We start from the raw sequence: 24929 nt of genomic DNA on the forward strand, positions 1-24929 counted from the left end.
AAGTGCAACAATAAAAGTGAAATATTCCTTTAAATTTCGTACCTAGGGGGGGTGTAATGTCAGCATGTGAAATAGCGCATTTTTCCCGCACTTAGAACTGTCTCTGCAAAAAATGACATTCTGAAGGAAAAAAGCCATTTAAAATTCACACGCGGCTATAATGAATTGTCGGCTCCCGGCAATTCTAAAGGGATTCATTCATAAAGGAAAAAAAAATGTATGGGGGTCCCCCAAATTAAATTACCAGGCCCTTCAGGTCTGATATGGATATTAAGGGGAACCCCACCGTAAAAACCAAACAAAAAAAAGATGTGCGGTTCCCCGCAAATATCCATACCAGGCCCTTCAGGTCTGGTGTGGATTTTAAGGGGAACTCCACCCCAAATAAAAAAAAAATGGCATGGAGTCCCCCTAACCTGGCCGGCCGCAGAAAAGAGGGGGGGACAGAGTGCGGCCCCCCCTCTCCTGAACCGCACCAGGCCACATGCCCTCAACATGGGGAGGATGTCCCCATGTTGATGGGGACAAGGGCCTCATCCCCACAACCCTTGCCCGGTGGTTGTGGGGGGTCTGCGGGCGGGGGGCTTATCAGAATCTGGAAGACCCCTTTAACAAAGGGGACCCCCAGATCCTGGCCCCCCCCTATGTGAAATGGTAATGGGGTACATTGTATCTCTACCATTTCACCCCAAAAAAAAATCAAAAGTGTTAAAAATGACAGTAGCCGGTTTTTGACAAATCTTTTAATAAAATCTTCTTTTCTTCTTTCATTCGGGTTTCTTCCGCTGCTTCTTTCTTGGGTCTTCTCGTCCACATCTTGCCCGACGTGTTCTTCTATCTTCTCCGTCCGTCCTTCAGCCTTCTCGTCTACATCTTGCCCGGTGTCTTCTCCTGTCTTCTCTGTCCTTCAGCCTCCTCGTCCGCATCTTGCCCAGTGTCTTCTCCTGTCTTCTTCTCGGTCCGCCAGCCTTCTCGTCCACATCTTTTTCTTCCCCGGACGCAGCGCTTGAATTTGAATTGGCCGCCGTGTTCCGCTCCTGGGACCCGCCCCCCTCTGATGCCACAAGTAAACTCCTTAGAAGGTCATGTGCGTCAGAGGGGGGCGGGGTCACAGAGCGTCACACGGCGGGGGAATTCAATTTCAAGCGCGCCGTCCGGAGAAGAAGAAGCCGCCGCAGCTTCCAATTGAAGTTCCCGCCGTGTCACACTCATGTGACCCCGCCCCCTCTGACGCACATATGCCACACGCGGACTTTCATATGAGTTTACCTGTGGCGTCAGAGGGGGGCGGGTCCCAGGAGCGGGAACACGGCGGGATCTTCAATTTCAAGCGCAGCACCCAGAAGATCAAGAAGATGCGGGACGAGAAGGTCGACGGACAGAGAAGAAGATGGGAGAAGACGGCAAGACGGCAAGATGTGGACGAGAAGACGGGAAAGAAGCAGAGGAAGAAACCCGAAGGAAAGAAGAAGGAACAGCGGAAAGAAGATTTTATTAAAGGAATTGTCAAAATCCGGCTACTGTAATTTTTCACACTTTTGTCACTTTTTTTTGGTAAAATGGTAGGGGTACAATGTACCCCATTACCATTTCACACAGGGGGGGTCGGGATCTGGGGGTCCCCTTTGTTAAAGGGGTCTTCCAGATTCTGATAAGCCCCCCGCCGGCAGACCCCCACAACCACCGGGCAATGTATGGGGGTCCCCCAAATTAAATTACCAGGCCCTTCAGGTCTGATATGGATATTAAGGGGAACCCCACCGTAAAAACAAAACAAAAAAAAGATGTGCGGTTCCCCGCAAATATCCATACCAGGCCCTTCAGGTCTGGTGTGGATTTTAAGGGGAACTCCACCCCAAATTAAAAAAAAAATGGCATGGAGTCCCCCTAAAAATCCACACCCTTATCCGAGCACGTTAACCTGGCCGGCCGCAGAAAAGAGGGGGGGACAGAGTGCGGCCCCCCCTCTCCTGAACCGGTTCAGGAGAGGGGGGGCGCACTCTGTCCCCCCTCTTTTCTGCGGCCGGCCAGGTTAACGTGCTCGGATAAGGGTCTGGTGTGGATTTTTAGGGGGACGCCACGCCATTTTTTTTTTATTTGGGGTGGAGTTCCCCTTAAAATCCACACCAGACCTGAAGGGCCTGGTATGGATATTTGCGGGGACCCCACGCCTTTTTTTGGGGGGTTTTACGGCGGGGTTCCCCTTAATATCCATTCCAGACCTCAAGGGCCTGGTAATTTAATTTGGGGGGACCCCCATACATTTTTTTTTATTTTTTTTAGTTTTAATGAGCAATGACTATTCTTTATAGCCATGAGTACTTTAAACTTACTTTTTTTTCACTTCAGAAATGACATCTTGTACAGGGACAGTTCTAAGCATGGGAAACATGTGTGTACCCCCCTCCCCCCCTGTATGAAATTTAAAGGAATATTTCACTTTTATTATTTCACTTTAACCACTTCCATACCGCGCCTATTCTGGCACTTCTCTCCTTCATGTAAAAATTATATTTTGTTCCTGGGAAATTACTCAGGACTCCCAAACATTATATATAATTTTTTAGCAGACACCCTAGGGAATAAAGTGGCGGTCATTTTTTATTTGATTTCCAATGGTATTTGCGCAATAATTTTTCTAACGCCTTTTTTTTTGGCCCAAAAAAAAACACGGTCCATGAATTAAAAAATAACAAAACAGTAAAGTTAGCCCAATTTTTATGGATAATGTGAAAATGATGTTACACCGAGTAAATAGATACCAACTTGTCACACACTCATGGAATGGCGCCAAACTTCGGGACATAAAAATATCCATAGGCGATGCTTGTTTTTTTTTATACAGGTGACCAGTTCAGAGTTACAGAGGAGGTCTAGGGCTAGAATTATTGCTCTTGCTCTAACGCATGCGTCAATACCTCACATGTGTGGTTTGAATGGTGTGCGAGCTTCTAGGGACAGGGGCGTTTTTTTTTTTTGTTTTTTAGCTCATATTTTTCTGCTTGCACTTTTTTGTCACTTTTTTGATTTTGGATCACTTTTCTTCCTATTACAAGGAATGTAAACATCCCTTGTAATAGGACTAGTGTGTGACAGGTCCTCTTTATGGAGAGAGGCGGGGTCAATAAGGCTGGAAAGCATGGTATTGAAAAAAAAGAAAAAAAGATCTCATGCTTTCAGCTGCAATCATGTTCGTTCAGCACAGTGGTGTAGTGTATAGCACTTTGACCTAGCAGCAAAAGGGTCGCTGGTTCGAATCCCGCCCGTGACACCATCTGCATGGAGTTTGCATGTTCTCCCTGTGCCTGCGTGGGTTTCCTCCCACACTATAAAAACATGCTGTAAATCGGATCCGGTCTAAATAAGCCCTAATATGCAGTAGTATATTTCGGTTTTGTGCTGCCCTAGGCCTGACTAAATTTCTGCACCTCCCAATAGAAAAATGACCCACCCCTTCCTGTCAAAGCCACACCCTGTTTTTGTATCACCCGCCCAGGAATTTTCAGGGCACACACACACATTAGTTCGGGGGGGGGGGGGGGTTACTGGACTCCCTTAATTTGCATAGTTTTTCTCTCACTTCCTGTTTGGCTATGGGGCAGGAAGTGAAGGCAAATCTCCCCAATTGGACACAGATAATACAAAATAAACTGACAGGGCCTATAACCCTCCCTCACTCTATCCAAAATTAAAGAAAATAAAAAGTGTTGATTATAGTTCTAGTTTAAGCACAAATTTCATAGAGTTTTATTGAGAGGCCTAGGAAAATATAACCATGCCAATAGGCCAGGCGTTGCTAATATGTATGTGTTAGGGCACCCCACAAACACCACCCAATGTTAACTAAAAAAATATTAATTTGCAAATAATTATTATCTGCTCATTTTTTGGGGATGTCTGCACCCCTGATAGTGACAACATTTGTGAGGTGTCTTCACCCTTTCTAATTCAAATTCATTCACTTCCTGTCACATAGCCAAACAGGAAGTGAGGGTAAAACCTTACTAATATCTTTTCTTGGGGACACAGAGATCAATCTAAATAGTTTCCCATTATGTAAATTGCACTCTAGCATTTTGCTGTGTACACCCCAAATTATTAGGGATCTTGGACTTTGGGGTCCATTTACTAAAGGCAAATCCACTTTGCACTACAAGTGCAAAGCAAGGAAGAAAACAAAACAACTTTGCTTCTACAGGATTGGATGTTAAAACCATCAGTGCTTCCTCTCTCATTTTCAGCAACTATGCTTGTACTTGCAGAGTGGCTTTGTCTTTACTAAACCCCAAACTAAATAATCATTTGGGGCAGGGATCCTCAAACTACGGCCCTCCAGCTGTTGTAGAACTACACATCCCATGAGGCCTTGTAATGCACTGACATTCACAGACATGACTAGGCATGATGGGAATTGTAGTTCCTGAACAACTGGAGGGCCGTAGTTTTAAGACCCATGATTTGGGGTGTACACAGCAGTGCTGGAGTGCAATTTGCTTAATGGGGACACTAGTTAGATTGACCTGTGTCCCCAAGAAAAGACACTGGTAGGGTTTTAACCTCACTTCCTGTTCAGCTGTGTGACAGGAAGTGAAGCCAATTTTAAGAAAAGGGACACAAAGCTCAACCCAAAAAAAACACAAGCGGGGGTTCTAACACTCACTTGGCTTCCCTCAAACACCCACAATTAGAATAGGATTGCCTTGCGCTAGATTTAAGCACAGTGCTGTAAATCAGCACTTCAAGCCCGTCCACCAATAGCAACCCCCCCCCCAACAGGCCATGTTTGCAGGTTTTCCTTCATCTTGCACATGTGCTTTAAAAGACAGTCTGGACAGCAATTCTTGATAAGAGAAATCCACAAAACATGTCCTGTCGGGGGTACTTGAGGGCTGAGGACCACTGCAGTAAAAAGAAAATACTTACCACTTTGTCTTTAAAGTCATGGAGAATAAACATGGCAAACATTTCATGATTACACACCAGGAAAGAAGCTTAGACAAAAATCACACATAATTTGTTAGGCCCAAACCTATTTAAGCTGCAGCTGTCAAAATATGTAGCATGAAAAAGTAACAAAAAACAAACTTCAAAAATTTAAAGTAATTTTTATTGGTCAACAAAACAAGGAAAGCAAAAAAAGACAAACACACACACACACACAAACAAAAATACATTTCAAAAATCAAAATAAACATAGGTTTAACGTCGCAACATCTTCACAAATTTTTCATAAAATAAGGCAGCAGAGACAAATACATCAAAGTGAACATCATTTAAAAATAAACAAAAACCATTGGCAAAATAAAACAAAAACATGCAACAAACCACATTTGTGTTTGGCAACAGCATTCCTGCCTGCCTGCCCCTATGAGGGCAGCTGAGGACTGATCGATCTACCCTTTTTTAACAGTGCTAGTAATGAAGCAATTGAAATCACATGAACAAATTGCAGTCTCTAGTTTGGGTGAGCTTTTTAAGTGCTTCCACCTGGTATTAACCCAACCAAGCTTCTATGACCATCCAAGTGATTTTCACCTTTTAAAAAGAAAGGATAATTTTTTTCTAAGTGTCTGAGCAGACTCATTTCATCACACATGTAGGAACAAAGCTGCAATGGCATGAGAGCTTTTTTTTTTTCCCCTGATCTCATGCTTTCCAGCCTGAAGGGGAGGTCTTAGTGAATTATTATGTAACAAAACTAAAGAATAAGAATTAAAATGCCCCTGTCCTTACAGACAGAAGTGAACACGCACATTTAATAATCTATTTGTGGGGAAAAAAAGGTTGCCAATTTTGTTTGGGAGCCACGTCGCACGACTGCGCAATTGTCAGTTAAAGCGACGCCGTGCCGAATCACAAAAACTGGCCCGGTCATTGACCAGCAATATGGTCCGGGGCTCAAGTGGTTAAAAATTAACAAAACACTAAAGTTAGCCCAATTTTTGGTGATAATGTGAAAGATGATGTTACACCGAGTAAATAGATACCTTACATGTCACGCTTTACTATTGCAAACACGCCTGGAATGGGGCCAAAATTCAGTACTTCAAAATCCCCAAAGGTCGCCTATGGCCGGGCCAGTTTTTGTGATTCGGCACGGCGTCGCTTTAACTGACAATTGCGCAGTCGTGCGACGTGGCTCCCAAACAAAATTGGCAGCCTTTTTTTTCCCACAAAGAGAGCTTTATTTTGGTGGTATTTGATCACCTCTGCGGTTTTTTATTTTTTAGAGCTATAACCAAAAATAGAGTGTCAATTTAAAAAAAAAATTGATTATTGATTGGTTTTGGCAAAAGTTATAGCGTCTACAAAATATGGCATTTTGGTTATTTTTTTTTAACTAGTTATTGCGGTGATCAGCGATTTTTATCGGTACTGCGACATTATGGCGGACACATCGGACACTTTTTTGTAACCATTGGCATTTTTCTAGCGATCAGTGCTATAAAAATGCATTGCTTACTATAAAAATGCCACTGGCAGGGAAGGGGTTAACACTAGGTGCGAGGGAGGGGTTAAATATGTTCCCTGGGTGTGTTCTAACTGAAGGGGAGGTGGGACTGACATGGGTAAATGACAGATCGCTGTTCATGAAGGGGAACTCCAGACCAAAAAAAAAAAAGAAGGGGGTTCCCCTCCTGGTGCATACCAGGCTCTTAGGCTTGGTCTGGAACATAAGGGGTTAAACCAGCGCAGAAAACCAGCGTGGGGTCCCCCCCCAAGATCCAAACCAAGCTCTTATCCCAGGCACGGTCTGGCCGGACAGAAATGGGGGCGGGGACGAGCGAGCGCCCCCCCCTCCTGAGCCGTACCAGACCACATGCCCTCAACATGGGGGAGTGTGTGCTGAGGGGGAGGGGGGCACTGCCCCCCCACCCCAAAGCACTCTTGTACCCATGTCGATAGGGACAAGAGCCTCTTCCCGACAACCCTGGCCGTTGGTTGTCGGGGTATGCGGGCGGGGGGCTTATCAGAATCTGAGAGGCCTCTTTAATAAGGTGGCCCCCAGATTCCGGCCCCCCACCCTATGTGAATGAGTATGGGGTACATTGTACCCCTACCCATTCACCTGGGGGGAAAAAATGTAAATAAATAAAACAACACATTAATAAATTAATTTATTAGTCAGCCGGGGGTCTTCTGCCGGGGGCCCCCCACCACCACCCCATTAGGCCTCGGGCTTCGCCGTCTTCTGCCGGGACCCCCTTCATCATGAGGCTCCTGCCTATGGGGGAGGGCTCCGGGCTTCGTCGATTTCTGCCGGGGGGGTGTGCTGTAGCCGCCCCGGGCTGTTTTCTGCCGGGACCCCCTTCACCATGAGGCTCCTGCCTATGGGGGAGGGCTCCGGGCTTCGTCGATTTCTGCCGGGGGGGGTGTGCTGTAGCCCCCCCGGGCTGTTTTCTGCCGGAGCCCCCTTCACCATGAGGCTCCTGCCTATGGGGGAGGGCTCCGGGCTTCGTCGGTTTCTGCGGGGGGGTGCACCTGCCCCCCGTCTTCAGCGTCGTATTTCACCGGGACCCCCTTCACCATAAGGCTCCTTGTTGCCTATGGGGGAGGGTCCCGGGCTTCGTCGGTTTCTGCGGGGGGGTGCACCTGCCTCCCCGTCTTCTGCGCCGTATTTCGCCGGGACCCCCTTCACCATGAGGCTCCTTGTTGCCTATGGGGGAGGGTCCCGGGCTTCGTCGGTTTCTGCGGGGGGGTGCACCTGCCCCCCCCCCGTCTTCAGCACCGTATTTCACCGGGACCCCCTTCACCATGAGGCTTCCTGCCTATGGGGGAGGGTCCCGGGCTTCTACGATGTTTTCCGCCGGGGGGCGACACCCGCGGGCTTCTGCGGTGCCTTCCGCTTCTGCCTGGCTCCTCCGGGAGCCCAGGGCTTGTCTTCTCCCTTCTGTTCAATTCGATGTTGACACGGCGAGGTCCGGCACTGGAATGCAGTGTGAGCAGTGGGCATTGACTTATATAGGGCAATGCCACCATGTGACCTCAACCCATGTGACATCACATTCCCATCATGCCCAGGGAATGTGATGTCACATGGGTTGAGGTCACATGGTGGCATTGCCCTATATAAGTCGATGCCCGCCGCTCACACGGCATGTCAGCGCGGAACCTCATCGTGTCAACATCCAATGGAAGAGAAGGAAGAAGACAGCGGAAAGAAAGCCCTGTGCTCCCGGAGGAGACAGGCAGAAGAGGGAACAGAGAAGAAAGAAGTGGAAAGGAAGCCCTGGCTCCGTGGGGGAGCCAGGCAGAAGAGGGAGCAGAGAAAAGACCGGGGAGTTGGCGCACCCCCGGCAGAAGACCAGGAAGACCGGAACCCTGGCGGAAGGCACCGGAAAGACCGGGGGATAGGCGCCATCCCCAGGCAGAACTCGCCGAAGTCCGGATGCCCCCCCTAATGTAAAAGAGCTTAAATGGGGTGGGTGCCCCCGGCGGAAGGCTCCGGAGAGGACCGGGGTGGGATGGCGTGGGATGGCGCCCTCCCCCGGCAGAAATCACCGAAGCCCAGGGTCCCGGCGGAAGATCGGGAAAGAAGAAACCCCCCCTTGTGAAAGAGCTAAAGAAGAAAGGGGGCGCTCCGGAGCTGATTAATAAAATATTTTATTCTGTGTGGTGTTTTTATTTTACTTTACATTTTCCCCCCAGGTGAATGGGTAGAGGTACGATGTACCCCCATACTCATTCACATAGGGTGGGGGGCCGGCATCTGGGGGCCCCCTTATTAAAGGGGGCTCGCAGATTCCGATTAGCCCCCACCCGCATACCCCGACAACCAATGGCAAGGGTTGTCGGGAAGAGGCTCTTGTCCCTATCGACATGGGGACAAGAGTGCTGTGGGGTGGGGGGGCAGTGCCCCCTCCCCCACAGCACACACTCCCCCATGTTGAGGGCATGCGGTCTGGTACGGCTCAGGAGGGGGGGGCGCTCGCTCGTCCCCACCCCCATTCCTGTCCGGGCCAGACTGCGTGCCTGGGATGAGGGCTTGGTTTGGATCTGGGGGGGAACCCCGCGCCGATTTTCGGTGCGGGTTTAACCCTTCACGTTCCGGACCAAGCCTAAGAGCCTAATGTACCCCTGGAGGGGGACCCGCGCCGATTTCAAGTTTGAAATTTGGCGCGGAGTTCCCCTTCATTGCTGAAAACAGCTCGGAGATTCCCGTGCACCGCGTCACGCAGCGCAATCACGGGTACGCCGCTTGGTATTTACCAAGATTTTCTCGGTGTACTGACAAGGCGCACGGGAATCCCTGAAATTTCCCTGTACGCATGCCCAGTATACAAATGAACCTCCCCGAGGTTCAGGCGCACTGTGTAAGCGTACGGGATCTGTTTTCAAAAAACACTTTCACTTTCAATTCGGCCCGCCAAACACTTTCAAACACATGTCACTTCACTTCCCCTGCATCACCCCCCTCCCTCCCCTAATAAACTCCCACCCGAATCCCCGATATTTACATTTCAATGTGCCGTGCGCCAGGTCTTTCAGGTACACCATGTGCCCTCTCCTGGGCGCACTGAGCACATTAGTAACTAGGGAAATACACTGCACTAGCAGCGTATTTCTTTAGTAAATGGCAAAAACGGCTGCTACTCCTGCTTTTACTCCATGAGTCATGGAGTAAAGGCTTGGTAAATAAGCCCCAATGTCTACTTATCCGTTTGGAGGGCTCATGAGATTCTTCTATGGAGGGTCTCTAGGTGGGGGGTAGCTTGGGGTGTTCACATCAACTCAAGTCGAGGTTAGCAGCGCAGCTCCAGGAATGGGATTGCCTCCAGTTCAGGGATGGATCCTCTTTTTCTAGATAGGTATTTTCCTAAGCACATGGTTCTCCACGTAAATAGGATATGAGGGTAAGCACCTTAATCCTGTCATTGGGGAAGGTGCGAGGGCGAAGTTCAAACATAAATTTACATGCATTAATTAATTCTCTGTAGGTCTTTCGATCACCAGTAAAGGGAGCAGGTGGATTGACCTTAGGTTCATTTTTAAGGTCCTATTATTCTGTGATGGATTTGGTGAATGGGAGTGAACCACAACTGCGGTTAGCAAGGATTTCAATGTACTTCTCTATGTGAGATTTCAGTATTGGACCCCAGGCATCACTCCACACAAACAGGAGTTTGGGGGTTCTCTACATCATCCCTCTCTCACATAAAGGAAGGCGTTGAGCTACTAGGGCAGGACGTATTACAACATGCGACCAAACCGTAGCGTTAAAGAATATAATGCATGTGAAGATTCCAATGCACTTCCGTACACAGGGCCGGCCTTTGGGGTGTGTGAGCTGGGCAACAGGGGCGCCGTTTGGCCATCCAGAGGCGTACTGGTGGGGGCGAGCCGCCCCTGGGTACCACACACTGGAGGGGTGTCAGACCGGCACCCCCCACCCCCCTTACACCCGCGGTGGCAGCGCCACGGGTTTAGGCAGCAGCACACTGGCACAGGCAGGGAGAGACAAGCTAGCTACTGTGGCGAGGGGGAGGGGTGTGTGGGGGGGGGTGCAGGGTGTCACCGCTGCACCTACCATCCCCTCCTCTTGCGGCCACGGGCTGCCTGTCTGTGCGATCCCGAATGTCACACAGGCACAGTCGAGTGAAGCCGCCTCCCCCTCCTCTCTGTTTATGTGTAAACAGGGGGAGGGGACCTGCTGTGCATGTGCAGCCGCGCTGATCTGAGGTACTGAAGGGGGGGGCTGCACTGAACGGGGAGGGCTACACTGAATGAGGGGGCTACACTGAAGGGGGGAATGCACTGAACGAGGGGGGCTACACTGAACGGGGGGCAGCGACACTGAATGGAGGGGGGGCTACACTGAAGGGGGGTCTGCACTGAACGGGGGGTCTGCATTGAAGGGGTGGATACACTTAAGGGGGGTCTGCACTGAAGGGGGTCCAGAGCTGCAGGGTTCTGTGTAATGTAAAGGGGTCCAGTGATGCAGAGTGCTGTGTAATGTAAAGGGGTCCAGAGGCGCAGGGTGCTGTGTAATGTAAAGGGGTACAGAGGCAGAGGGTGCTATGTTATGTAAAGGGGTGCAAGGGGCTGTGTAATGTAAAGGGGTCCGGAGATGCAGGGTGCTGTGTAATGTAAAGGGGTGCAGGGGGCTGTGTAATGTAAAGTTAAATTAAAACAAATTATTTGTTACAAATATTTTTTCCCTCTTTGTGTATGTTTAGGTCACCAGGGGGCGAGGGGTGAAGATGGGGGGGGCGCCACAGGATTAGCTCGCACAGGGCTCCTGAACACCTAAGGCCGGCCCTGTCCGTACGTTAAGGTTATATAATGTAGAGAATCCCCAAACTCCTGTTCCCTGATTGGAGTGACGCCTGGGGTCTGATATTGATAATCACTTGCATACGGAAGTGTATTGGAATCTTCACGTGCATTATATTCTTTTAACGCTACGGTTTGGTCGCATGTTGTAATACATCCTGCCCTAGTGGCTCAACGCCTTCCTTTATGTGAGAGAGAGAGATGATGTAGAGAACCCCCAAACTCCTGTTTGTGTGGAGTGACGCCTGGGGTCCAATACTGAAATCTCACATAGAGAAGTACATTGAAATCCTTGCTAACCGCAGTTGTGGTTCACTCCCGTTCACCAAAGCCGTTACAATTTTACGGTGAGTACAAAAAATCCTTTTTTGCATGCATACTATCTTTAGCTGGATACACACTATACAACTTTTCGACTCTCCTCTCTTCTTCTCATACCTGCTATAATGTTTTAATTTGGCACGGTGTATTGTATAATGGGTAGAGTGAACACTAAAGAAAAGTTCATCATATTTAAAGTGTAAAAAACAGTACAAATTAACTTATTTTATATGCTTCCTTTTGGTCTGTGAAATATACCCATTAAAAGCATTTTGCTTTATATGATCAATAAGTGCAAAAAAATGCCTGTTGCCCTCCCAGGTTACCAATTAGCAGAGTCTACAGTGGGTTATTTTGAACAGTCTTATTACCTCTGCTTGGTCCACCTCTGTAAATTACAGAACACCTTACCCATGTTATGGAGCTATAGAGAAGGGGGGGGGGGGGCGGGTGTTTATCCTGCATTCCAAATTAGGAGAGAGAAATCTAGAGTAAAACTCATCTCCATAGCTACAGTACATAGAGTAAATGTTGTCATTCCAGGATAGGATTTACGTTACTGGCAGGACTACCAGGTGAAAGAGGAAAAATCCAGAAAAATTGAAACCAATGCGTACACCATATCCTAAGGTCTGGCAAAGTGCAATATATATATATATATTTAAATACATTTTGCTTTTTGGGAGATTAGATACACTTGAATTATTTTCAAGTGCTCATAGTATTAAAATAGAAATCCAATATATTTTGTTGGCTTGGATAGAGTATGGAAGGGTTCTATTGCTGTCTGTGACCTTGTTGGATACATTTACCCAGGGCTTTTTTTCAGGGGGAACTTGGGGGAACTCAGTTCCACCACCTTTGGCTCAGACCCTTTGGTGCCTACTCACCACAATCACTTGTAAACACAGAAGTCTGGTTTCTGTGTTTACAAGTGACAGCTCTGCACTCTGTGTGTAACCCCCCCTGAACTCTACACTCTGTATGTAATGCAATCCTGGTATTTAATGCCCCTTTAAGACCCTTCTACTGTTTGTGAAATTTGAATGGGGTCTTGGTTGAGTTCCTGCACCTATTTTTTGAGAAAAAAAACTCTGCATTTACCATCACTTTCTGCCATGGTAACTCAATAAGAAGGAAAAAAACGCACATACATTTCCCACTCTACTAATAAAGATTTTTTTCCCGTTGAAACAATTCAGCTGTCTGTTCTGTCAGTGACATAATGTGAGATTATTAACCACTTCAATACAGGGCACTTTCACCCCCTTCCTGCCCAGGCCAATTTTCATCATTAAGCGCTGTCACATTTTGAATGACAATTGTGCGGTCATGCGACAGTGTACCCGAATAAAATGTTGATAATTTTTTTTACCCACAAATAGAGCTTTCTTTTGGTGGTATTTGATCACCTCTGTGTTATTTATTTTTTGCGCTATAAACGAAATAAAGAGAACATTTTGAAAAAAACACAATATTTTTAACTTTTTGCTATAATAAATATACCATTTTTTTTTTTACTACTAATGGCGGCGATCTGCGATTTTTATTGTGACTGTGACATTGACACATTTGACACTTTTGACACTATTTTGGGACCATTCACATCTATACAGCGATCAGTGCTAAAAAATGCATTGATTGCTGTATAAATGTGACTGGCAGGGAAGGGGTTAACACTAGGGGCAATCAAGGGGTTAATTGTGTCTCCTAGGGAGTGATTCGAACTGTGGGGGGAGGAAACTGATGAGAGGAGGAGACCGATCGTTGTTCCTATACACAAGTGTAGCAAACCCCAGAGGGAGCTGCCCCCCACTTGCTCAGTCCGCCACTCTGAACCTTGGTAGGCCGCGATTCCACACACACACACACACACAGAGTGCTGGAGATGCTCTCCTAAAGAAGTGCAGGCACAAAGAGGCTCTGGCCTAGTTCCTCTGGCTTTTTATCTCCTTCCCACAGTCCTTTGCTGCTGCCTAATGATTGGCTCAGGCTCTTCCAATAGGGAGTTTACAAACAAGCAGTTCTGAGTGTCTGTGTGAAGAGAGAAAGGAAGGTTAAAAAAGCCCACGCTGCTGCAGCAGACAGCTGTCCCCTAATAGATAAGAACAGTGTGGAGAAGTACCTGCTACACACTCCCCCCACCAATGAACCTTTGGTCCCCAATGTTACATGCTACATGCTTTTTAAATACACGCAGAGAAAACAAGTTAGTGTGCACAAGAAGGCCACCTTAACTGGAATGGCCCAGCTAGATGTGCCAGGGGGTGAGTTGAGGTTGTCCTCCACTAAATGTGTGTGTCAGACTTGCACGTACCTGGTCTGGCGAGCCCGATAGAACAGAGGAAGGTCCCCCATATGGATCCGACTCACAGCCCCTGGAAGTGGGAACAGGAGGCACGGGAGTGCGGAAGGGTATGAGAGCCTGGGCACTTGTTGCAGGTGAGCAGCTCAGGAACCGGTTGCAGGAGAAGCAGAGGGTCGGTTCGGCAGCGGGCAGGCTGGTAGGACCACAGTGGTGGAGCTGGACAGAAGCTGATCAGAGTAGTCAGGTACAAGCAGAGTCGGCAGCAGAAGGGCAAACGAGGTACAGAGAGGCAGGCAGGTGCGTGGTCAGAACAAGCCAAGGGCCAGATGCAGGCGGAAGACAAGGGGAGTAGGAATAAGCAGGCCAAGGGTCAAAAAGGTCACAGATCAGGCAGATAACAGGTATAGGGCAACAGGACGCTAAAGATCAGACAGCACCGGCCTGCAGTCTTCCAGGGGTTTAAGTAGGCCGTTTGGCGCCAAGTGGCTGTGCACGCACCCATGCGCACCACCGCGCACATGCACTCGCAATCCAAGATGCGCACCAGCGCACACCCGCAGTCCGGAACTTGAGTCAGCGGAGAGAGGACCGCGCACATCAGCGCGCGAGCGTGCACCGAGGCGACCAACGCCAGGTCTGGAAGGGTGAGTTCTCTAACAGTGCCCCCTCCAAAGGGCAGCCTCCGGATGCCCAGCTGGGCCAGTTTAGAAGCGTGGGAGTTCTTGAAGGCCCGCATGAGTTCTTCGGCATGGATGCCACTCTCAGGTTCCCAAGAGTTGTCCTCTGGTCCGTAGCCCCTCCATTTAATTAGGTATTGCATCTGGTTGCCTCTTTTCCTACAATCCAGAATCGCCTCCACTTCAAACTCCTCGTCATTATCCACAACTACGGGTCCCGTTGGATTGGTCTTACGGCCAGTGAAGGGGTTAGGAACAACTGGCTTCAACAAGGTCACATGAAAGACTGGGTCCACCTTCAGGGTGTCGGGTAGATCAAGTTTGTAAGTCACATTATTGGTTTTCCTCTTTACAGGAAAAGGACCCATGAATTTAGGGCCCAATTTCCTAGAAGGATAAGGCCATTTTCAGATTAATCGTGGATAGCCACACCTGGTTTCCGGGTTCCAGACAGAGTTCTCCTCGTTTCTTCCTGTCAAACATTTTTTTATTGTACTCTTGAGTCTTAGCCATGGTTTCCCGTAGAAGTTTGTGGTTGGAAATGAAAAAATCCATTGTCTCGGACACTGCAGGGATAGTAAATTCAGGTAAGGTATTTGGCAGAAAGGAGGGATGAAACCCATGGTTGGCAAAGAACGGGGTCTGTTTTATGGCAGAGAGTTGTTGTATGCAAAATCCGCGACGGGCAGTAAGGCAACCCAGTCATCCTGCGAGAAAGAAGAGAAGCAGCGGAGGTACTGAATTGGACACCACGGGCTGAAACAATACTGACTGGAACTCTGTGCAACCTTACTATTTCTTTAATGAAGGTCTTTGCCGTTTCCATGGCCCAAGTGCCCTTCATGGGGAGAAAGTGGGCCATCTTGGACAATCTGTCCACAACAACAAAAATGGTGGAAAACCCCTCGGACACAGGGAGTCCATTGAAACCATTTTCCAGGGACGGGCAAAGGTTTTAATAGACCACAGGCCTTGATGGCCAAGAGCTCCCTGTCTCCCACGTCATAGTGCCTTTCCGCTGTGGATAACTTCCGGGAAAAGAAGGCTATCGGGTAAAGGAGAGCCTTAGCCCCTTGTCGCTGGGAAAGCGCAGCCCCTACTGCTACTTCCGAATGGTAATGCCGGGTCAGGGTGTTTCAAGATGGAGGCAGAAATAAAGAGTTCTTTTAGCTTCCCAAATGCAGATTGGGCCCTGGGGGACCATGAGAAACGAGTTCCTTGTTTGGTCAATTCGGTGAGAGGAGCAATTATTGCGGAGAATCCTCGGATGAACTTCTGATAAAAATTGGAGAAGCCAATGAAGCATTGGACCCCTTTTCTATCAGTGGGAACGGGCCAGTCCAGGATAGCGGACACCTTCTGAGGGTCCATCTTAATGCCCTCCACCGAGATGATTAGCCTGAGAAACTGGATACACTGAAGTTCAAATTCACATTTCTCGGGCTTAGCGTACAATCCATGCTGCCTAAGCCAAGCTAGAACATTTCGAATATGTCTGCGATGGTCGTCTATAGAAGGGGAGAAGATCAAGATGTCGTCCAGATACACTATGACATATAAGTCCAGGTAGTCACGGAAGATGTCGTTGACAAAGTGTTGGAAAGTGGAAAGTGGCCGGGGTATTACACAATCCGAAAGGCATGACTAGGTATTCGAAATGTCTGAATCGAGTATGTTTTCCACTTGTCACCCTCTCGGATGCAGATTAAGTTGTAGGCACCCTGGAGATCCAGCTTAGTGAAGATGACTGCGGACCCCAGCCTTTGAAAGAGTTCTGGTACAAGTTCCGGTACAAGTGGTAAGGGGTAACAGTTCTTTATTATGATTTTGTTTAGTTCCCGATAGTCAAAGCAGGGGCGTAGGGAATGGTCTTTTTTTTCGACGAGGAAGATGCCTGCACCAGCCGTGGAGGTGGAAGTGCGGATGAAGCCCTTCTTCAGATTATAGTCGATGTAAACTTTCAGGGCGCCCAACTCCTGCTCAGTCAGGGGAAAGTTTCTCCCAAAGGGTACCTCGGTTCCAGGGAGGAGTTCGATAGGGCAATCATAAGGCCTATGTGGAGGTAGGGTCTCTGCTCCCTTCTTGCTAAAGTTGTCCAAGAAGTCACGGTAAGGTGTAGGAATGGACTGTAGTAATTTGGTGTCCAGGTCCAGGCAGAGCAGATGAGGAGGATGGGCTGGAATTTGATGCAGGCAAAACTGTTGGCAATAGTTGGAGGAGAATTTGACCTCCCCAGTGGTCTAGTCAATAATGGGGTTGTGGGCTTGCACCCAGGGCATCCCCAAGATAATAGGGAAAAGGGGAGAGGAAATGGCATCCAGGCTTAGTAGTTCCTGATGGTGGGATGCCATGGTGACAAGCAAAGGGACAGTCTCCGGAATCAATTATGGCGGACACTGGGATTGAGGTCTTCTCATCGGGCAACTGCAACAAGATGGAAAGAGCAAGATGAGAAGAAGGGTTAGGCAGAACAGGAGCACATGTAGAGGAGGTAGGTAGACACGTAGTGCCTGTTTTTCCCGCAGTACATGCACAGATTATTGTTTTGTCTATGCTGGCGCTCCTCCGGAGAGGGGGAAGGATGGATTACACCCAGATGCATGCGTTTAGGAATGTCAGGGGCTGGAGCAGGCGGAGCCGGAGGTGCCGGGCTGACAGGACTGGGAACCTTGGGAAGCAACCAGGTGGGCCGGTATTCACTAGAGGGTCTTTCGGAGCAGCGCTCCCTCAGACGTCGGTCAATTTGAATGGACAATTAACTTATCCAGGGTTGGAGGAACCTCAACTCGTGCCAACTGGTCCTTTAGTGGCTCGGACAAGCCCATCCGAAACTGATAACCCAGGACAGCGTCATTCCATTCAGTATTGGAACTCCAACATCTGAATTGTGCAGAATAATCTTCCGCCTGTCTGGGGGCCTGTAGGAGTGTAGCATAGACTCAGCGGTGGCGGCCTGTTGCGGATCTTCGTAAAGTTCGTAAATCGCCCGTAAACTTCTCAGGTGTAGGAACCCTGGGTTCAGGAGGAAGCATGGCTACAGAAGGTGAGGCTGCATGTCCGGCAGCAGCAGCCCCCTGGGGCCCGGCTGAGTTTTGGCTCTTTCTTTCCATTCCAGAGAGAGGGGAGTGTTCTTCGGATAGAACTCCTCTACAGGTATCCCATTCTTTTCTTCCCCCACCAATTCAGATGGTGAGACTGGGGTGGCCGTGTTCACTTGGCCCAACAACATCCAAGCCGGCATCTTCACAGGTAAGGTGGTTATTTTGCGAACACTAACTGAGACCTTCCCATGACTTCTCTGCAACGCCTTATGCTGCGTACACACGATAGATTTTCGGCATGTAAAAAACAACGTTTTTCAGCCTCTAGAAAAAACAAAGTTTTTCCAACTTCATCATTAAAACTACGTTGCCCCCACACGATCGTTAAAAAAAAATGCTCTAGCAAAGCGCGGTGACGTACAACACGTACGACGGCACTATAAAGGGGCAGTTCCATGAGGATGACGCCACCCTTTGGGCTGCTTTAGCTGATTTTGTGTTAGTAAAAGACGATTCGTGCTTTTCTGTCTGTTACAGCGTGATGAATGTGCTTACTCCATTACGAACGGTAGTTTTACCAGAACAAGCGCTCCTGTCTCATAACTTGCTTCTGAACATGCGCAGGTTTTTCACGTCGTTTTATCCCACACACGACAATTTTTTACAACCCGAAAAACGACATTGTTTAAAACGTTGTTAAAAAATGCAGCATGTTCGAATTTTTTTTTTTTTTTCGTTTTTCAGAACCCGAAAAATGATGTGAAGCCCATACACAATCGTTTTAAATGACATTTTTTAAAAACTTCGTTTTTTTCATGACGAAAAACGATTGTGTGTACGTGGCATCAGTTGGAACCACTTATGGAGCTGCGGTGGCTCAACGCGATTGGCACTGCGCTGACAAGCCATTCACCTCTGCAGCTAGGGGTTCGGATCCCGGTCTCAGCTACATGTGAATTGAGTTTGGTGGACTCAGCCCGGCTCCTGGTGGGTGTGCTATGCAAGGTAAGCCTGCGCTTAGTACGCCCACCCCCCTCCCACAAAAAACACCACACTTACACGCACTCGAAATTGGGTTAACATGCATGCACTTTGACCACGCGGTCTCTAAAAAGAGAGGTGAAGGACTAACGGGGCTGGTTGAGCGGGCTAGATCCTCTCACTCCCTTATAGGGAGTCCCTCTGCCCCGTTGGGCTTCAAAGCGGAGCAGGTAGGGCAGGCTGTGTGGGAGGACCCCCTCACACACCCACCATTGCCACCCGGGGCATGGAGAAAGGTGGCAGATTGCCTCTGGGGGAGGCCTGCCTACTCCCAACTCCTGCAGTCCGGCTCCTCTCTTGAGTACACGCACAAAATACACTTTTAAAAAAAAAAAAAATATATATATATATATATATATAAAAAAAAAAAAAGTTGGAACCACTTCAGGAATTATCTCCACTCACATGTATTCTTTCTGCCTGTCAGCTTCCAGGATGATGAAAGGGCCTGGTTGCTTCCAGTTAAGCTTGACTTAAGCAAGCTACCTCACTGGACTGCAACACTTTCTCACTCCGGTCCAAGCGCTAGATCTTTCCCACTCCTTCAGCTGGGGCCTTCTGTTCTTGCACCAGGCACTGATAGGCTTGTCTCAACATGGAGTGCACACCTGTAGTTGAAGTGTCCTGCTCTTGGGCAAGAGGTGTTAGCAGTCTCCTGACTAGTGATGAGCCGAACACCCCCCTGTTCGGTTCGCACCAGAACTTGCGAACACACCAAACGTTCGTGTGAACTTTAGAACCCTATTAAAGTCTATGGGACTCGAACGTTTGATATCTAAAGTGCTAATTTTAAAGGCTAATATGCAAGTTATTGTTCTAAAAAGTGTTTGGAGACCTGGGTCCTGCCCCAGGGGACATATATCAATGCAAAAAAAAGTTTTAAAAACGTCAGTTTTTTCGGGAGCAGTGAATTTAATAATGCTAAAAGTAAAACAATAACAGTGAAATATTCCTTAAAATTTTGTACCTAAGGGGGTGTAAAGTTAGCATGAGGAATATTGCATGTTTCCTGTACTTAGAACTGTCCCTGCACAAAGTGTAATTTCTGAAAGAAAAAAAGACATTTAAAACTGGACTTGCGGCTATAATGGCCCTTCAGGTCTGGTATGGATATTAAGGGGAACCCCGCCGTCAATTTAAAAAAAATTACGTGGGGTTCCCCCCAAATATCCATTCCAGACCCTTCAGGTCTAGTGTGGATTTTAAGGGGAACTCCACCCCAAATTTAAAAAAAAATGGCGTGGAGTTCCCCCAAAAATCCACACCAGACCCCTTATCCGAGCATGTTAACCTGGCCGGCCGCAGAAAAGAGTGCGGCCCTCCCTCTCCTGAACCGTACCAGGCCACATGCCCTCAACATGGGGAGAATGTCCCCATGTTGATGGGGACAAGGGGCTCATCCCCACAACCCTTGCCCGGTGGTTGTGGGGGTCTGCGGGCGGCCCCCAGATCCTGCCCCCCCCTATGTGAATTGGTAATGGGGTACCATTTCACAAAGGAAGTGTAAATAGTTGGAAAACACACACACAACGTAGAAAAAAGTCCCGTATTAATAAAAAAAAAAAAAAAAAAAAAACAGCGGTGGTAATCCACTCGGTCCCGGCTTCCTGCTCCAACGTTGTCTGTATCCAGCGATGGGTGATCTTCTCTCCGGTCCAGCGATGGGAAGATAGTCCGGCATCGGAGGCCGCCTCTCTCCACCGGGCACAGCCCAGCGGAATGACGCGGCTGGAGCTTTGACATTTCTTATATAGGGGAGGCGGGGCCACCCGTCACGTGACCCTCTGACGCTGGGATTATTAATAAAGGACTTTTTTCTACGGTGTGTGTGTGTGTTTTTTCCAACTATTTACACTTCCTTCGTGAAATGGTAGGGGTACAATGTACCCCATTACCAATTCACATAGGGGGGGCCAGGATCTGGGTGTCCCCTTTGTTAAAGGGGTCTTCCAGATTCTGATAAGCCCCGCAGACCCCCACAACTACCGGGCAAGGGTTGTGGGGATAAGGCCCTTGTCCCCATCAACATGGGGACATCCTCCCCATGTTGAGGGCATGTGGCCTGGTACGGTTCAGGAGAGGGGGGCCGCACTCTGTCCCCCCTTCTTTTCTGTGGCCGGTCAGGTTAACGTGCTCGGATAAGGGGTCTGGTGTGGATTTTTTTTTAAATTTGGGGTGGAGTTCCCCTTAAAATCCACACCAGACCTGAAGGGTCTGGAATGGATATTTGGGGGGAACCCCATATCATTTTTTTAAAATTGACGGCGGGGTTCCCCTTAATATCCATTCCAGACCTGAAGGTCCTGGTAATTAAATTTGGGGGGACCCCCACGCTTTTTTTTTTATGAATGAATTCTCTCACATTCACTTGTACATTATTCTTGATATATAGGCATACCCTTCCCCCTTTTTTTACCCTCTCTATCCTTGTGATAAAGGGTATATCCTTGAATGGTTGCCAGCCAATAATGAGAGGTGTTGAACCAGGTCTCTGAAATTCCCACAAAATCCAAATCCTCCCCGTACAACAGTATCTCTAGTTCACCCATTGTGTCCACTAGGCTCCTAGCATTGGTGAACATGCCATGTAGTTTAGACCGTGCACTGTCAATTTCCAGCATCTGAGAACTCGCAGTAATCTCATGCTTTTCAGGGGCACCCATGTTAAACTGAGGGAATGGGGCACAATAGAAGGGGGGCTGGCAGCTGAACTCTGAAACGCTGATTGCTTCTACTGTGTTGATGCTAAGGCTAAACAGCAGGGACACTGTCTGGGCATTTTGCCAGGAAGCTCTGGGTGTACTGGGTATTAAAAAATAAGCATTGTTTGATCATCCTTATACAAGGGGCCAGACAAATCTATTGAGTGATTTCATTCACATGATGCTACTGATGCTAGTGGAGCACTGTCACTTTGTCACTCTGAAGCGTGGATTTTGCACACTAGTACACAAAAAGGAGGATATGTGTTATGGTCACTGGCGGATTATATGGACATATAATGCGATGCAATGAACCTTACTGATATCAAATATCCCTTATACTGCAGCTGTAGGTAGAGTGGTAGGTCTGGACATAAGGGGGGTAATCCACAAAGATCCGGCGTAACGTAGATTTTCCCATTTAAGTTACACTGCCTTAAAATTTCTACCTAAGTGCCCGATCCACAAAGCACTTACCTTACGAAATTACGTTACGCCGAGCTTTGTGGATCGCGACGGGTCAATAAAGTTGCGTCGGGGAAAAAAAAGATACGGCGAAAAAAAAAAATTCAAAACAAAAAAAAATCGCGTCGCTGGACAGAAGGGTCTGCTTTTACTTGGTGTAAACAGTTTACACTTTGTAAAAGCAGCCCTAATTTTGCGTTTGCAAACTAAAACTTACGGAGAAAAAACTAAGCTGAAAAGCTTTGTGGATCTCCGTAAGTGCTAATTTGCATACCCGAGGCAGCATTTCGACACAAAATGCCCCCAGCGGCAGATGCGGTACTGCATCCTAAGATCCGGCAGTGTAAGTCCCTTACACATGCCGGATCTTCTGCCTAACTATGGAAAACTGATTCTGTGGATCAGTTCCATAGTTAGAAACAGGGATACGACGGCGTAACAGCAGTTACGCTGGCGTATCCCTTTTGAGGATCTGGCCCAAGGGGTTAGTCCTTCTATATTGTATACATAAGAAAATATAAATTGACAATATGCACATAATATACATATAAATAATAAAACAACAGTATGTTCTAAAGGTGTTGACAAGCCATACAACAGTTGTAAAAAAAAATGGTATTGTAAAATTTTTATATTGATAAAAAAAACACAGTCCTGGCCAAGTCTAATTTGAGAGACAATTTGAATATAACAAACATAAATATGAAATAAAGTAAAAGAAAAAAAAAGAGTTTGATAGAATAGTCAGATAGCATGTATACGGGACACCATTGCTCACAGTTTTAAATATGTTTATCTTTTTGTTTTATTAAAGTGACATCTTTCTTCTTGTCTTTTGAACAGCTACAGAACTGTATGAAGACAGCATTAAACTGGATCAGAATATGAATAAAAATGAAAAAGACTTTAATATGAGTAATATAAGGAATGACCTGGCAGCAAGATCAGAAGGAAAGAGAAGTCAAGATACAGAAGGAAGTTATTCTAGGGTAGACAAATTTGACTGCAAAGCAACACAAGAGGGGTCTTCAGATGAGACAGACTATAAGCTTGAGGCTTCTATGAGGAAGACATTTGTAAATAACTTTGACAAAATAGCCAAATCTCCTATTAAATCTAGTAAAAGGAAATTTATTTCATGTGGCAAAGGTTTAAATGCAAGCATAAATGATGAAAGTATCTCCTGCAAAGAGATAACTGATAGGTTTGATGCTGACATTATTATGTCCTCTGATGAAGAGGAGCAACCAAAGTCAAAAGTTCCATTGCTACAAAAGTGTAATGGTTTGGATGACAAAAAAAAAAAAAAGCAAACCACAAGATTGTATACAAGTTTACAGGACATGTCGGATAAAAAAGCTAAAACAAATTCTTCAGAAGAAAGGCTGAGAGCCAAAGACCCCAAAGATGTTTGGTCAAGTATCCAGGGGCAATGGCCTAAAAAGACTTTGAAGGAACTTTTTTCTGATTCAGATACAGAGGGCGCTTCATCTCCACTTCACAGGGATTTAGAAGATATTCCAAATGATTCAACTTTTCAGTCAGTTAATAATGAAACCAGAGATTTGTCTGTGGAATTTCTAAAACCTATAACTCACACCATTGAACTGAAACCAGCTGATAAACAAATTGTTGAATTAGGTGAAAATAAAGTGGACTTACCCAGCAGTGGAAGTAATTCTGTACTGAATACACCTCCTACAACACCAGAATCTATCTCTTCCAGGGTATATAGAAGACCACAGTTAACATTTCAAATATTTGAACATGCAGAAGCAAATCGTGAAGAAGTAGAAAGCAAGAAAAGTGAAAGTAACAGTACAACTGAATTGGATAGCGTTACCTGTGAACTACAAGGTCTCCAGTTTGAAGCAAACCTTTCTCTGACAGGATTTGAAGTTGGCATCAACTCCAATAGTAGTAATCATCTAGAAAGCCAGAGCAAGGAAAAAGGTAAACTCCATAGGTGGTGTTACAGGCTAACTGTATTTTAATGTTTGTAATTGTCAGGCAGAGCATTGCCACTTACAAAACAACTTGTGAGTATAGATGTAAGGCACGTGGGCCTGGTGACATGCATACCTTTTATGTACAGATATTAACCACTTGCTTACTGGGCACTTAAACCCCCTTCGTTCCCGGACCAATTTCCAGCTTTCAGCACTCTCACACTTTGAATGTTAATTACTCAGTCACACAACATTGTATCCAAATGAATTTTTTGTCCTTTTTTTCATACAAACAGAGCTTTCTTTTGGTGGTATTTGATCACCTCTGGACTTTTTATTTTTTGCGCTATAAATTAAAAAAGACGGAAAATTTTGAAAAAAAATGCATTTTTCTTAGTTTATGCGATAAAATTTAGCAAAATATTAATTTATCTTCATACATTTTGGCCACAATTTATACTGCTACATATCTTTGGTAAAAATAACCCAAATTAGTGGATATTATTTTCTCTTTGTGAAAGTTAGAGAGTCTACAAGCTATGGTGCAAATCATAAAAAAATTATCACACCTGTTGTACCGGTGCCTATCTAATTTCTTGGGGCCCTGAACACGCCAGGAAAGTACAAATACCCCCCAAATGACCCCTTTTAGAAAGTAGACATTCCAAGGTATTTAGTAAGATGCACAATGAGGTTTTTGATGTTGTAATTTTTTCCCACAATTCTTTGCAAAATTAATATTTTTTTTATTTTATTTTCCCCCCTCACAAAATTGTCATTGTAATAGGTTATTTCTCTCACATGGCATGTGTATACCACAAATGACACCCCAAAATACATTCTGCTACTCCTCCTGAGTATGGCGATACCACATATGTGGGACTTTTTCACAGCCTGGCCACATACAGAGCCCCAATATGCAGGGAGCACCATCAGGTGTTCTAGGAGCATAAATTACACATCTAACTTGTTGACTACCTATTACACTTTTGAAGGCCCTGGAGCACATGGACAATGGAAATGCCCACAAAGTGACCCCATTTTGGAAAGCTAACACCCCAACGTATAATCTAAGAGGCATAATGAGTCTTTTGAACGATTCATTTTTTTCCAAACGTTTCTGGAAAATGTGGAAAAAAATGAAAACGCAA

General features: G+C 46.8%; 1 protein-coding gene across 2 annotated transcripts in view; it reads left to right on the plus strand.

Moving 5' to 3' along the window:
• ARID4B (AT-rich interaction domain 4B) overlaps positions 1-23977 on the plus strand; it is an 897525-nt gene extending 873548 nt beyond the window's left edge. For both annotated transcript variants that reach the window (XM_040350731.1, XM_040350732.1), the window contains exon 19: positions 22673-23977. In XM_040350731.1, the coding sequence (XP_040206665.1) occupies positions 22673-23823 (1151 nt within the window). In that variant the 3' untranslated portion in view covers positions 23824-23977. The remainder of the gene's footprint in view (positions 1-22672) is intronic.
• The last annotated feature ends 952 nt before the right edge of the window (positions 23978-24929 follow it).

Source organism: Rana temporaria, chromosome 4 (assembly GCF_905171775.1).
Source record: "Rana temporaria chromosome 4, aRanTem1.1, whole genome shotgun sequence".
Taxonomy (NCBI): Eukaryota; Metazoa; Chordata; class Amphibia; order Anura; family Ranidae; genus Rana; species Rana temporaria.